This window comes from Perognathus longimembris, chromosome 1 (assembly GCF_023159225.1).
Source record: "Perognathus longimembris pacificus isolate PPM17 chromosome 1, ASM2315922v1, whole genome shotgun sequence".
Lineage (NCBI taxonomy): Eukaryota > Metazoa > Chordata > Mammalia > Rodentia > Heteromyidae > Perognathus > Perognathus longimembris.
In genome coordinates, this window is record NC_063161.1 from 21,479,839 (window position 1) to 21,494,838 (window position 15,000).

The following is a 15,000-nucleotide window of genomic DNA, read 5'->3' on the forward strand; positions in this document are numbered from 1 at the left end:
TGAAACTTTTTACAAAGACACCTCCCCCTCTCCCCTCCCCCCCAGGGGTGGGGCAGAAACGGCTCCGGGGCGTTGGCAGTCCCCGCGTGGGCGTCCTAAAGCTCCAGTTCGGTTTCTTGGGCCGAATGCCTCGCGGGCGTCCGTTCCCTCCACTTCCCCCCCTCCCCCCGCACCCCGCCACACCGCACGTCCGTCCCCCTCCAGCTGGACCAACCAACCCCACCAGAGTCCTCAGCCAGGATCTGATAGATGTAAACACGGACGACGCTAGGGGCCGGGCTCCGGGCTGTTGGCAGCCCGATCCGAGGTGCCCGCTCGGGCAGGGGGCAACCGGAGCCCGGCGGCTCTGACTCACACAGCCCCGACCCTCCTCCAGGAATAAAGCCGCTCGGGCAGGGTAGGGCAAACACTCTACAGCAAGAAAAAGATACGCCGGTGTGGGGCCCAGACTTGCCCAGCGGGCTGGAGGGGGAGGAGCTTTCACACGCGCACCCTCCGTTTCCTCCTTTGCTGGTCGTCGCCGCCACTCGGGGGGTTTATTTGTTTACAAGCGGATTACGTCAGCTCCTCCCTCTCTTCCTCGCTGTCTGGACCCGCCCCCTCCCTGGATCTTTTTTCCCGCCCCCTCGGGCTCCGAATCTGCTGGCGTCACAATGGTGCGATCTCCGGATTGGCTGAGGTCGAGCGTCACGCTCCAGGTACGCCACTTCCTTTCCTCGGTGCTATAAAACGTGCTGCACGGCGGCGGTACCTCTTCGCCCCTCGGAGCTGGAAATGCAACTCTCGGGATCTTCGGAGGCTACCGAGCTGGAGGCGGAGGCGGCTGGGGAGGTCCGAGCGATGTGACCAGGCCGCCATCGCTCGTCTCTGTCTCTCTCCTGCCGCCTCCTGTCTCGAAAATAACTTTTTTTCTAAAAAAAAGAAAAAAGAAAAAAAAAAGCTCTAAAGAAAGAGGGGGGAAAAGTAGCCGTCGTCCGGTCCTCTTACCCCTCTTCTTTTCCCTCTCAGCCGTCTGGTCTGTGAGGGAGCCCGGGGTGGCCGCTCCGCCGTCGGGGCCGCACCGCCGAGCCCCGGCCGCCCCGGGCCGCCCCTGCCCGCCGCCCCCATGCATCCCTTCTACACTCGGGCTGCCACCATGATAGGCGAGATCGCCGCCGCCGTGTCCTTCATCTCCAAGTTCCTCCGCACCAAGGGGCTCACGAGCGAGCGACAGCTGCAGACCTTCAGCCAGAGCCTGCAGGAGCTACTGGCAGGTAAGGAGTCGCGGCTGGACGGTGCGGGTCGAGTCGGATCGAGGGCCTCGGGAGGGGAGGGACGGCCGGACGGTGCGGGGATCGAGCGCCTCCGGAGGGGAGGGTTGGCTGGACGGTGCGGGGTAGGGGATCGGGCGCCTCGGGAAAGTCGGGTCCCGGTTAGACGGTGCGGGGATCGGGAATCGAGCGCGCCTCGGACAGGGACGTGGGGGAGACCCGAGTCTCAACGCCTGGGCCGAGGCTGATCCGTCGGGGCCCCGGGAGTCTCGGGAGCCTTGGAAGCCCCCCCCCCCCCTTCCTGGAGAGCTGGCCACGCTCGGATCCCTCCTCGGGACTGCGCTGGGCGGCCGCTAACGGGCGCGACCCGACCGGGGTTTGGGGGTTGGGCGCACCCCCCACCCCCCACTATTTTCTTCTCCAGCTGGAGATGGGGGACGGGAGAAGAAGAAGCAACAATAATAACAACAACAACAAAAACAGACGCACAACAAAGAAAAACTAAAGCTAACCGAGACGAAGGGAGAAGGGAGCCTAGGGTCCGGGGACCGTCAGCGGATTGGGGAACAAAGGAGCCTTGGGGTGTGGGGTTGGGGTTGGTTAGATGTCCCCTCCCCCCAAATCCTCCCAACCGTTGCGAGGCTCGGCCGTCGGGTCCCCGGGGTGGGAACGTCGTGTCGTGTGGGTGCCCGGGAGGCAGTTCGAGACCGACGTGCCTCCTCTCAGCACCTCCTGCCTCGCTTGCTCATTAATCATCGGATTTGTCACCGGTTACCCTTACAGCCCCTGTCCCAGAGCTAGGTTTAGGATTTCTTGGGCTTTTTTTTTTCTAACCCCCCCCCCTTCGGAGTTAACAGTCCGGTGGCGCTTCTCTCCTGCAAAGCTATAAACTCCATTGTGTGCCACTGGGGTGGGGTGGTGAAAGTAAACAGACTCCCGCCCTGCCTGGCCGCCAATGCCCTCTGCTCTCCCCTGGCCCGGCCCGGCCAGGCCCGGCCCGGCTGCGCGCGTCTTTCCTGTTTTGGCGGCTCAACCAGTTGGTTCCTGGAGCGCAGCAGCGGTCGTGGTGTAGTGATGGTGTGCTTGTCTCCCACTACCGTGTTATTTCTAGATTCCCTCCAGCCTCACACTTCTCTGCATGCACCCAGCGAATGCAACCTTGGACATTTTGGTGGGGTGGGGTGGGGAGAAGTTGGTACCTCGCATTCTGGCTCCTCCAAGGAGTCTGCAGGAAGAAGAAAAAGGACGCTGGAGCTAACCGTACCCATCTTTAAGCCTTGCGTGTCTGTTCTTTTCTTCTGTAGAACATTACAAACATCACTGGTTCCCAGAAAAGCCGTGCAAGGGATCAGGTTACCGTTGTATTCGCATCAACCATAAAATGGATCCTCTGATTGGACAGGCAGCCCAGCGCATTGGACTGAGCAGTCAGGAGCTGTTCAGGCTTCTTCCAAGTGAACTCACACTCTGGGTTGACCCCTACGAAGTGTCCTACAGAATCGGAGAGGATGGCTCCATCTGCGTGCTGTATGAAGCCTCGCCAGCAGGAGGTAGCACTCAAAACAGCTCCAACGTGCAAATGGTAGACAGCAGAATCAGCTGTAAGGAGGAACTGCTCTTGGGCAGAACAAGCCCTTCCAAAAACTACAATATGATGACTGTATCGGGTTAAGATATAGTCTATGGATGGATCATCTTATAATGGATGGATAAATTTGATTTTTTGCTTTGGGTGGGCTCCTCTTGGGGATGGATTATGGATTTAAAACCATGTCACAGCTGTGAAGATCTGGCACAAGATAGAATGGTAAAAAAAAAAAAGAAAAAAAGTTTTTAAGTAACAGTGCCATAGTTTGGACAGTACCTTTCAATGATTTAATAGCCTGTGAGTCCAAGTAAAATGATCACTTTATTTGCTAGGGAGTGAAGTCCTAGGATGGTTTCTGTTTCTCCCAGACATTATTACCTAAATTTTGACATCAGTCCCTTTAAGGAAAATCTGTATTTCTAAGAACCCTTCTCTGCAGTAGATCTTGCAGAGGAATTTGCACTCTTACACTTGAAATTGTTATCAGTAATCTTTTTGGCAGCTCAGTAGGAAAACTCAACGTTTTAAACATGGTAGTACTGGAAATTTTATGACAAGACTTTTACCTAGCACTTAAATATGTATAAATGTACATAAAGACAAACTACTAGTAAGCATGACCTGGGGAAATGGTCAGACCTTGTATTGTGTTTTTGGCTTTGAAAGTAGCAAGTGACCAGAATCTGCCTTGGCAACAGGCTTTTAAAAAGATCCTTAAAAAACAATTAAAGACACTGTCTCAACTGTGGTGTTAGCACCAGCCAGCTCTCTGTACATTTGCTAGCTTGTAGTTTTCTAAGACTGAGTAAACTTCTTATTTTTAGAAAGTGGAGGTCTGGTTTGTAACTTTCCTTGTACTTAATTGGGTAAAAGTCTTTTCCACAAACCACCATCTATTTTGTGAACTTTGTTAGTCATCTTTTATTTGGTAAATTATGAACTGGTGTAAATTTGTACAGTTCATGTATATTGATTGTGGCAAAGTTGTACAGATTTCTATATTTTGGATGAGAAATTTTTCTTCTCTCTATAATAAATTGTTTCTTATCTTGGCATTTTAATCAATCTCTTGTCATGATTGTAGAGGTTTAGCCCAAAGTATTTTTCTTAGGATCTCTAGGCTTTGTGAATGTCAGTTGCACACTGGTCACCCTGAAAAAACACTTGCTGAGCAGCGAAGATAGTCCGTGTATAAATAGGAGTTAGAGGAAACAGGAGGAACATTATTTTTTAAACTCTACTGTGAAAACATGGACACATTCACAGGCTTATCTCCTGAAATGTGGATAAGAGACAAAAGGTAATATCTATAAAAAGCCTAACGAAAGGATTATGTTCCATTGCTTCCTTGTTGAAGTGAAGATAGAAATGTTCCACTCTGGCCCACCTTTGTGAAATAATTATCTTTTTACCCCATGGATTCCATGTTCAATTAGAAAACCCCGGGGCAGGTGACCCAGAGTCTTAAAGAACAGGCTAATCACTGCAGAGAGATTGGTTGCTTTTTGCTTTCCATCACCCACAAGATTTACATAAAAATCCCTTAAGCTGGAATTCAACTAAAGGTATGTTGATGAACTTTTATTCTCAAATATTCTCATTTTCAGACTCCAGGCAAGATACCTTTTGGGAATGCTGTAGTGTAGATGAGTTAACTCCCATATGCCATATAATAATGGCAATTCCTCTGGTTGGGGAGGAAAACAAATACACTTTCATTGATATTGAAAGTGGAAAAATTTGACTTTCTTTACAGTTAAATAAGTTGCTTTGGGGAAAGGGTAATACATTTAAACATTCACGTTGGGAATATATCATGCACTTTAAAGTCAGGAATTATTTGAAGTAAGTAAGCCCCAATAAATGTGAGGACTTTTTCTGTGTGTTAAGATTTGTTTCCTGATTTTGGTGGACAACAGAAATATACCAGATATTTAAGAATACACATATAGCTATTACTTGATTCCATTATCCCCAGGTTATTCTTGGGAATTTGATTCACCATTTTGCTTTTATCTTGAGAACAGGGAATTTCTATGTGTAGCCTAGGCTGGTCTGGAACTCTTATTCTTCCTAACAGCCTCTAGAGTGCTAAGATTACAGGCTCATGCCACCATTCAGCTGGGAGTTGAAATTCTCATAAGCATAACACATGGATTGCTCTTGCCAATTATGCTTTTTATTTTTAAGCCCTTTCTGTAAAAAGCCTCTTTTAAATGACCTTATGATAAAACAACCAGTAGTATACTTTTTAAAACATCGCACTCCTTTGCTGACCAACTGTATGCCATCTGGTAATTCTTTTGAAGCTGCTGTACTGGTAAGGCTTTGAATACTGAATCTTGGAAAGCAAGACAAAATGAGGATGAATTTCAGGCAGTTTAGGGCTATATTTGAGTACCTAAAATTTGTGTTGAAGATCTTCACATCAAAAACTTTGGTGTACTACTTTAGAAGAACTTGGTGAGAAGTTAATATAAAGAGGCATTTTAGAATTCAGCTGATTGCTGGCCTGCGAAGAGCTATGGAGGTCCTCTTCAAGGCATGCAAACATCCTCTAAGGTATGCAAAACATCAACAGACCTAGCATCCAGCTGTTTCCTGTGACTTGAACCTTACCATCCCCAAGGCAGTTAAGCCAACTTTTCATTCTGCAGTACAGTAGCTGTTTGGTGCTTCTTGTTCACTTCTATGGAGTGTTTTGCTTAGCTAATTTTGACCCCCCCCCCAAAAAAAATACCCTTTGAGTGTCTGTCTGCTATGTTATTCACACATGCCAGGTATGTGCCAGACAGCCACGTGCAGTCACTTATACCAGCTTTTTTTTTCTTTCTTCAATGTTAAAACACACATATAATAGTGGTATGATTGTAAAAGGTTTCGCACTCAGTCAAGATAGAGTTTATTGGAAATCTTAAAAGACGATTACTTTTGAAAATTATTAGTTGCTTTTGGAACTCAGAGTTAGGACTGGCAATGTTTGAAGAAGGGTGTTGAGTTTTAAACAGGTGGTTTGAAGATAACTTTCCTTCAAATGTAGGTAGTTTCTTGCTCTGTAATGCTGACAAGAGGGTTTGAAGTGGAGTACAATCCAAATGATAATTATTAAGGAGAGTGTGGTTATTTTCTGGAATGGGAGTCGTCCTTACATTTATTTGAAATATTTATCTAATGATAAACCAGAAAGACCACCGTACCATGGACTTTGTCTTACATTTTGCACAAATTATGTTCTTGAGTCAACCACATTGCAAGTAGTTTTGTTTTCTGTAGGTGTAGAAATACACTGGCCTTCAAATCACAAGCAGTACTGAGGTCTAGGGTTTCATGGCTAGATATTCATTTCCAGGTCTCTTAATCTTAGGATGAAACGTAGTAGACTTTTCTCCTGTGTTTGTTAAATTTCTGAGACTCCTTTGTCTTTGAATATTGATGAAAAGTATTTTCTCACCCCTTTCATGGCTATTTTAGATTATTATACTTTGGATCAGCAATGTGGAGAGAACGTGATAGTTCTATCTATATACACATGGGAGATTTTTTAAAATAGACTACAGATGACCTGAAACTATATGTTTTTTTTTACATCTGGAAGTAGACTGAAAATATGGATACTTGTTATCTCAGACTGTGCAGTTGAACTTCTATATATGGTTACTGTCTTGTAGCTGAACTAGCTTGTTTTTATATTTGGAACATAATAGTAATGAATATATAGTAACATAGCTTGTCCTACCAATTAGACTGGACAGGCCTTCAATTGTTTACTTTTAATATAAGGGACTAAAAGAGGCAGCAAAAACTGTTTAAGTTATAATTTCTGGTTATACTAGAGAAATTTTTTTTGTCTGAGAACATAAGATGCAGGGGCATCACTGAAATGTTATGTTTTGAATTTTTATGATTGTTCTCATGAAGTAAGTCTTGCATCGCATTACTAGTGATAATTGACACTAGTACTAAGTTTGTAGAATAACGGTTTTGGTTTTTGTTTTTTTTACTATATTTTTATGAGTGTCTACATTGCGCAGTGTCCAACAGGAACAACAAAAAAATAAGGTTTCCTTTGTTGCGTCACTTGTATTTTTGAATGCTTCTTGTCCTCTGATGGTTTAAAAATGTTAACGGCACATTTTGGAGCCAACCTTCTGACTCAGGTGAACCTTTTCATGATATTTATCATTTCATTGCAGTGTTCTTAGGGGAAGTCTGCCCTGTTTACAGGGCATACTGATGCTGAAGCATGAAGTGATTTGCATCTAGTTGAGGTTGGATAAAAAGGGAATCGTAGGGGAATTTAGCTGAGGAGAGATTTTGAGTTGTAGTGTAGAATGAGAGGTCTGTGTGGCAGCCTGGGCGTTGTTTGGGAACCACTGCTTAGGGATCCTGCCATTCATAAGTCTGAGGCAGTCTGCTTATATTTGTCTGTGAGCAGGCAGGTTCAAAGTAATAGTACAGGTTTATGGGCCAACCTAGAAACTGGCATTGGAGAGAGGTGGTCAAGAATTATAAAGCATAATCTTAAGGGCATTTACAAAGAAAAGCAAACGGTTCATCTGCCTTTGTCTCTCAGTGTTTGGTTAAGGGAGGGTATTTTTTAAGTTTTGTTAGAAGCCATTTGATAATGATAGCCTCTTTCCTTGTACCCCATTTTGACCCCATTTTTGACCCTATTTTTGTGGTAGAATGATGATTATAGGCTAGACCTCTACCACCACAATAAAGACCTAGTAAAAAGCAGTTGAGTTAGCTAGATTCTATCAAACACTATCTCAAATTAACAAAGACCTATTTACACATATTTATCCACCAATAAATTTACATTCATTTTTAATGATTCTGTAGATGGTTATCTCAAATTATTTTGTGTGATTAAAATATTTTTGCATATATTTGGGTGTGCAGAAAACATGGTACCTTTTATATAAGCAAACATTGGAGACACTAAAAATTTTATTGATGGGGTGTGTCATCAGAATGTTCTCTAGATTATTTCATTAGATTATTACTCAAGGAGGTGAGTATTTGCTCCTCCAAGAATAACTTGTAATGATTTTGTTTGTCATTTGAGTGATAAGTCTTAAACTGAGAAGCTGTTTTAGCAATACAACAGTTATATAACCAGTTTATCTGCATAGGCCCATATTAGTAAAATTAAGTCTTTCACAGTTCACAGATATACACAATGGTTATTGCAAGTCAAAAGTCTGTTCCTATATATTCAAGTCTGTGCTGTAAAATGGGAGTTTCTTTCACATTTTATGTTCGTTAGAATTGTTTCTTTATATTGTAATAGTGTATAACAAGAGAATCCAATTATCAAACTCACAGATAAGTGATTAAATTAATTTAGTAGTTGTGGCTTAGCCAGACTCCCTGTCTATCTCTTGTTTGAAGCTATCCCTAAATGTTTTGGGGAAAAAAGATGACAAATTGGACTTTACTTGAGATTTCTGTAAGTGAGCATAAGCCTAAACCGATTAGGCTTGACCATTGTGTCTAAGCAAGAGGGAATATAATTTCTAGTCTTTCCAATTTGTGGAAGCTCTGTGTATGTAATTCAGTAGACTGGCATTATACTTTCTACAAGTTATGAGCCTTCCAGGTTTTGTGTGTGTATACACACACATTCTTATTTGACCTTACGACAACTGGGTGGGGTTTACTGGTAGATAAGTAGTTTTTAACTGCTATTTTGAAGATAGAAAATTAAGGAAGCCTACGTTGTCCCAAAACAAAACAACTAGTAAATAGCTAATGCATAATTTGAATCTAGGTCTTTCTGACCTCCAAACATAAGCGCTTGACTATAGGATTTATTTGCCTTGTTTTACTTTTCACATTGGTGGAACATATGTTTTAATTTCTTCTTGCTTGTTGGCCATCTTTGGTCATTTTCAGTCTTTATGCTCAGGAGACTTGTAACTGTTTACAGTTAGGTTTGGTTTGGGTTCTTTCAGAAGCCATTAGGATTCAATGTACTCTTGGCTTCAACTGCTTGTAAATTCGGGGCCATTACATAGTTTGAGTCCATTATTCCATATATAAAAATGATGATAGGAAGTTAGTTATCAAGATCAAATAAATAAAACAGCAATAGATTGTACATTGAACCTGTGGAATGTGAAGATTCTTATCATGATGTCTACTCATAGATTATATATATAATATGTACATGAAATATATCTGTGTTACATATATTTCTATATACATATATAGAGCTTATATATAATATATCCAATGTCTATATTATATACATATATATTATACACATATATGTGTGTATGTGTATATATACATATACATTTTATATATATATATATATATATATATATATATATATATATACCTTGATTACAGTGTAATTACCTTTGGAGTTTCCTGAAAGCCCTCAAAGTAATGGTTACAAGAAACATACTTGGGTGTTTGAAGTAATATGAGAAGGATATGGATTACCCCCAAAGTCAAGATAAAAACACAGATAACCCAGGCTAGGTATGCTTATTTTACAGACTTCTGGGCCAGATCCTTAAACCTTGTGGTTTTCAGAGTCACTTTCTTAGTAAGAAGGCCAGAACCCTTCACATCCTTTGACTCTTAGGTTGAGAGATAAAGTACAGCTACCAAAAATGAGGAACACTGTAGCCCTGCAGAGGGCACGTTCACGTTCATTATGTGCCTTCATCCTCACAGTAACACTTTGCTATATGAAGTCACTTGATGTTTCCCAGGCTTTGTACTCCTACAAATCATCTGTTTTTGGCCATGCTTTTATAGGCAACTTTTTAGGACAGTGGTTTTCAAATAGAGCTCAGTCGTTCTCAACCTCTTCTTCATCTAAGGTAGTGTGAACACTTGTTGATTACAAAGAAAAGTAGCCTTTAAAAAAAATAAGTTATCAGGGTTTGGGTTTCTTTTTGTAATGTAACCTAAGGGAACATTTATCTGACTCACTAACTGATTTCCCCTTGTCAGTCATACATGAGTCATTGACCAACAGTTCTTTTGGTTTGAAATCAAGTCCCTTTGGCTAAGTAGTGATATCCTCATTGAATACTTGCTGCTGGTTTGTATATCATTACCACATGTATACTGGATGAAGTAGATACGTAGCCATCAAAACTTCAGGTTAATGTGTTTTGCAAGAGTACAGGAAACAAATGGGGCCCCTTCTATTAGGATGTTCAAGAGACTCAGAGGCAAAAGTCCCGTTGCCCCTTTCAAACATCTTCATATGTTAAAGCCCATGAATAGACCAGAGCCTGCTTGATGCTGTGTGCATAGGTTTATTAATCAGTGGGCTTTACTGGTTAGGATAGTGATATAAGGCTATGAGCAAGGTTATATGACCAGTGTTGTTTGAAAAAGTTCTCTCTTGAGTACTTATGATTAGAGTTAGGGATGGAGCAGTTATGTATTATTGAAACATCGGGTTAAAATGTGTTTCCTTTAGTTCTTGGATTTTTCGCTCTGCCTTCTAAGTGTGTTTTAAATATTCTGATTTTTTTTTGTTGCTGTTGTTGTTTTTCCTGTGCTGGGGTTTGCTAGGCAGGTGCTCTACCACTTGAACTAAGCCTCCAACCCGTTTTGCTTTGATTACATTTTATATAGAATTTTACTTTCTGTACAAGATTGTGCAGAATCTGGACTGATTCATTCTCTTGTAGCTGATGTTGTTCATCATTGCAGCCTTTTCTGTTGAGATGAGGTTTCATGAGCATTTTTGTCTGGGCTCCTGAATATAGATTTTCTCTTTGTTTTGCTCTTTCTTTCTCCCTTTCTTTCTCTCTTTCTTGCTTTTTTTTCTCTTTCTTTTTCCTTTCTTTCTTCCTTAAATTGATTATTGTGTTTAGAGGTTCTTGAGAGCCCTCTTTGGCCAATACTGCAAGAAATATACCTGTGTTTTTGAAACAGCCCCCAAATCACTAAGATTCCAGACATGGGCCATAGTGCCTAATTACTTTTCTGATGCTTAAAATATAAGTGACATTTCACCCTTCATCACCTGCCCCATTCACATTCACTGGACAAACGGAGTCCCTCTGTGTCAAGTACTTTGCCACACACTGAAGATACAAAGACAACTATTATCCCTGGTCTTCCTGTTCTTAGGACCTCAGAGCCTAGTCACAAGAAAGTTGCCTAAGGAAGGCAAAAAGCTAGACCTGATCTGCAATGTGCTAAGAAGAAGCAATGGAGGAGTTCTGTGCTGAGAGCCATGGCAGGTATGGCTTCCAGAGGAAGCTGTTCCAGAGCAGGGGGCCCTTGTGCTGAAGTGTGAAGGATGAGGTGGTTGAAGTGGAGGCGAGGCAAGAAGGACTAGTATGCACAACATCTTCCTGGAGGCTGACTGACTGGGAGGGACAGCAACCTGGTGGGGAGAGGAATTGTAGGAGTGAGGGTAGAGTGAATAGTTTGATTTTTTTTTTTCTGGCAGTACTGGGATTTGAACTCAGGGTCTCATGCTTGGTAAGCAGATACTCTACCACTTAAGCCATGTATCTCCAGCCCTCAAACTGTTGACTCTCCAGGGTAAAGGGGGCTGCTGTTAATAATAAATACAGATTATAAGCATCAGTCTGGACACATAGGGTCACTTTAGGTTTATAGGCCCTGTCAGCAACCTTTCCCCTCTCTCTATCTTAGGCTCAGCAACTGTTGGTGTTCTTGACTCCTATTAAATGTGTCACTTTAACTGGTGAGAAATGGGCCCAAACAACTTACAGGATATATATTTGACATCACTGAGGTTAGATGATTTGCTCTGATATAGATATTCATAACTATTTCATGTTTTGAAGGTTTGACAGGAAGATCAGGTTTAGTTTGAATTACTAGATGTATTAGAAACACTGTCATGATTTATGGAATGGCACACTAAAACAAATATCTACATTCTTTTTGTTATAGCTTTTGTCATTTTGCAGGATTTTTTAAAGTTTTTATTATAAAACTGATGTACAGAGAGGTTACAGTTTCATACGTTAGGCACTGGATACATTTCTTGTACTGTTTGTTACCTAGTCCCTCATAACCCCCTCCCCCCTCCCCCTTACCCTTTCCCCCCCTGAGGTGTTCATTTCACTTATACCAAACAGTTTTTGCAGGATTTTTGATTCATTTTTTTCTTAGCATATATTAGTTGCACATGGGAGGATTTCATTGTGACATTTCCATGCAAGTGTATAATGTATGTCACTGATTGTCTCCCTTCATCACTTGCCTATATCTCTTTTCCTAAAACAATTTCAGTAACTCATTGGTCCATTTTCCTACCTGTAATTTATTTCCACCATATTGCTTCTCTTTCACTCCCTTTACCTCAACTCCCCGTAACTAACATCCCCAAAAGAGCCCATTTCTCTTTCCATACATACTGAACTTAAATTTTATATCTAGAGTTTAAGAAATAGTTTTATTCTGTTAGAACCTCCTGAGCCTAACTTTGATGGTTATAGGCTATGTAATTTTTCCCCCCTATAAATTGATGTTTGAAATTTTCAGTACAGTTAAGGGCATAGAGTTCAAGGGATTTTGCACATAGACATAATCCACACATTGATTAAGAGAATTAACATTTCTACCACCCCAGGAAATTCCCTTTTTGAGGCCCTTAAATTTTAATTCAGAAACATGAATGTAGAGCAGGCTTTGACTTTCAAATGAGTTGTATATCTCTCTTTTTATCACTTTACTTCTGCTTGAAACATTGTCACCAGCAGAAACCACTGACTGATAACCAGCTATGATTTGGTGGTTACTAATTCCTACCCAATATGGCTTTTAATCCTTTAAAATGAATAGTGAAATCTGACTCACAGCCCCATCTCTGACTCACAAGCTTACTAAGGATTGCCTGTTTATTAGTAGGCTTAAACGTTAGACTCTTGGTCAATCTAGAAAAGATTGTGAGCTGGGTGTGGTGGCTTACACCTGTAATCTCAGTTACTCGTGATGTAATGGAAGATTACAAGATTGCAATTCAAGGGCATCTAGGACAAAACAAAAACAACAACAAAAAAACCCTGTCAAGCCAAGCATGGTAACATCTGCCTGTCATATCAGCTACAAAGGAGATGAGAGTTGGTGGTCTCCGATCTATCTCCTAAGGCAAAGAACAGGAGACTATCTGACTTAGGTGGTACAGTGCCTTTCTAACAAGTGTGAGGCCTGGAGTTCAAACCCCAGTGCCACATTTTATATAATGTCTCTCCTACCCATTTTTTTTTTTTTTTTGGCCAGTTCTAGGCCGTGAACTCAGGGCCTGAGCACTGTCCTTGGCTTCTTTTTTGCTCAAGGCTAGCACTCTGCCACTTGAGCCACAGCGCCACTTCTGGCCATTTTCTGTATATGTGGTGCTGAGGAATCGAACCCAGGGCCTCATGTATAGGAGGCAAGCACTCTTGCCACTAGGCCATATTCCCAGCCCCATCTCCTACCCATTTTTAAAAATTGTTATTTGTTTTCTTTCTTAGCTTGATTATGTCATTCTAGTAAGCTTTGAAGAAAAGAAGACCAGTGCCAAGGCTTAGTGCCAGCCTTGGACACTTTTCTTTCATCTACCAGTTTTGACAGAGCAGTGAGAATATTGACCTAAGTTACAGCACAATTGCTGTGAAACTCGTCCAGCGCCAGACTTGGTGGCACTGTCTTCTGTGATTCTTGAGTCAGAGACAGAAAGATGTGTGCAAAAACAACTGCTTGTAATGAGCTTGGGATCTAATAAGAGACAGAGAAAGGAGATTAATTCTCCAGTAATTGAAAAGGGATTGATATTCTCTCTCTCTCTCTCTCTCTCTCCCCTCTCTCTCTCTCTCTTTCCCTCTCTCCCTCTCTCTGCTTAATGTTCCAGTTGGAATTAATCTGGAACCAGATTTTTGCATTATCTATTTTCTTCAGTGGGTTATGAAGCTGATGGGACTAGTGGTTTGCAGACATCTCTTTCACAGTGTAGTAATACTATCTTCAGATCCAGTTGGTCATTTCCTCCTGGGTGCACTCCATTTCAGCATCCCAAAGTGAAGACATAAGGAGGAGGGTCAAAGCCAGATCTAATTACTGGAAAAGTTTACCGATAATCTCATTCCAATCAGAGAAGCCCCTACTCTGGTTAGACACTAACAAGGAGTAGGTTTAGTTCTCTATTTGGGGATGGGTAGGGGGTGGCGAGTCATGGGGCTTGAACTCAGGGCCTGGGCTCTGTTGCTGTGCTTTTTTTGCTCAAGGATAACACTCTACCCCTTTGAATCACAGTTCCACTTTTGGTTTTGGGGTGGTTAATTGGATATAATTATCTCAGGGCATGAACCTTAATCCTAAAATCTCAGCCTCCTAAGTAGCTCAGGTGTATATGCTAGTTCTGGGCTTGAACTCAGGGCTTAGGGACTATCCCTGAGCGTGTTTTGCTCAAGGTTAGTGCTTTACTACTTGAGGCACAGCTCCACTTCTGGCTTTCTGGAGTTGAGTCTCACAGACTTTTCCTGCCTGGACTGGCTTTAATTCAGGATCCTCAGATCTCAGCCTCGTAAATAGCTGAGCCGGTGCAACAGCATTTGACAACCACCAACAACAAATATTATGCATCAAACATATGAAATGTCAACTGATATTTCACATTTTGCATATTGAGGAGAGCTTTTCCTTCATTCCTACCTCAGTCTTATTGCTGAATCTTCCTGACAGCATTAGGCTCCTTGCTCTGCAGCTCTGCTTCTGAAAAATTCTGTGCTGATCTCATCCTGCAGCATCTACCTGCAGGGTTCTTAGTCCTGGGAAGGCGTTCAGCACCTTTGTACCTCATCTGCTCCTTAAAACCTGTAAGCATAGGCTATTTGTTATTATAGTCTTGAGTTCAAGGCTGGACTTGAGCCTTCTATCATCCTGCCTCAGCCTCCTCAGTGCTAAGAGTACAGGTGTCTGCCATCCTGAGGTAGACATTTCCAGCTCAAGGGAATATAGTACAGAAATAATCATTTAGCTTCCCAGGAAAGAATGCAGGTATGCTGATGGGGTCAGCATGCAGGCTTGGGGTAAGGCCAGATCCCTGTGCCACCTCCCCAAGCATTGCTTTCTGGTTACATCATCTTGTCATTGATGGCTTTATGTCTGACAAGAAGGTGTGAAAGACAAGGCCTCTTTGATGAGAGCTTTAGAAGATACTAG

General features: G+C 42.4%; 1 protein-coding gene across 1 annotated transcript; it reads left to right on the forward strand.

The window, feature by feature from the left end:
* Nucleotides 1-764: 764 nt before the first annotated feature.
* Btg1 (BTG anti-proliferation factor 1) lies at nucleotides 765-3,899 on the forward strand. Its single transcript, XM_048358360.1, has 2 exons — nucleotides 765-1,253; nucleotides 2,555-3,899. Exons 1-2 carry the CDS (start codon nucleotides 1,106-1,108, stop codon nucleotides 2,920-2,922), a joined length of 516 nt encoding a protein of 171 aa, XP_048214317.1. The 5' UTR covers nucleotides 765-1,105; the 3' UTR covers nucleotides 2,923-3,899.
* The last annotated feature ends 11,101 nt before the right edge of the window (nucleotides 3,900-15,000 follow it).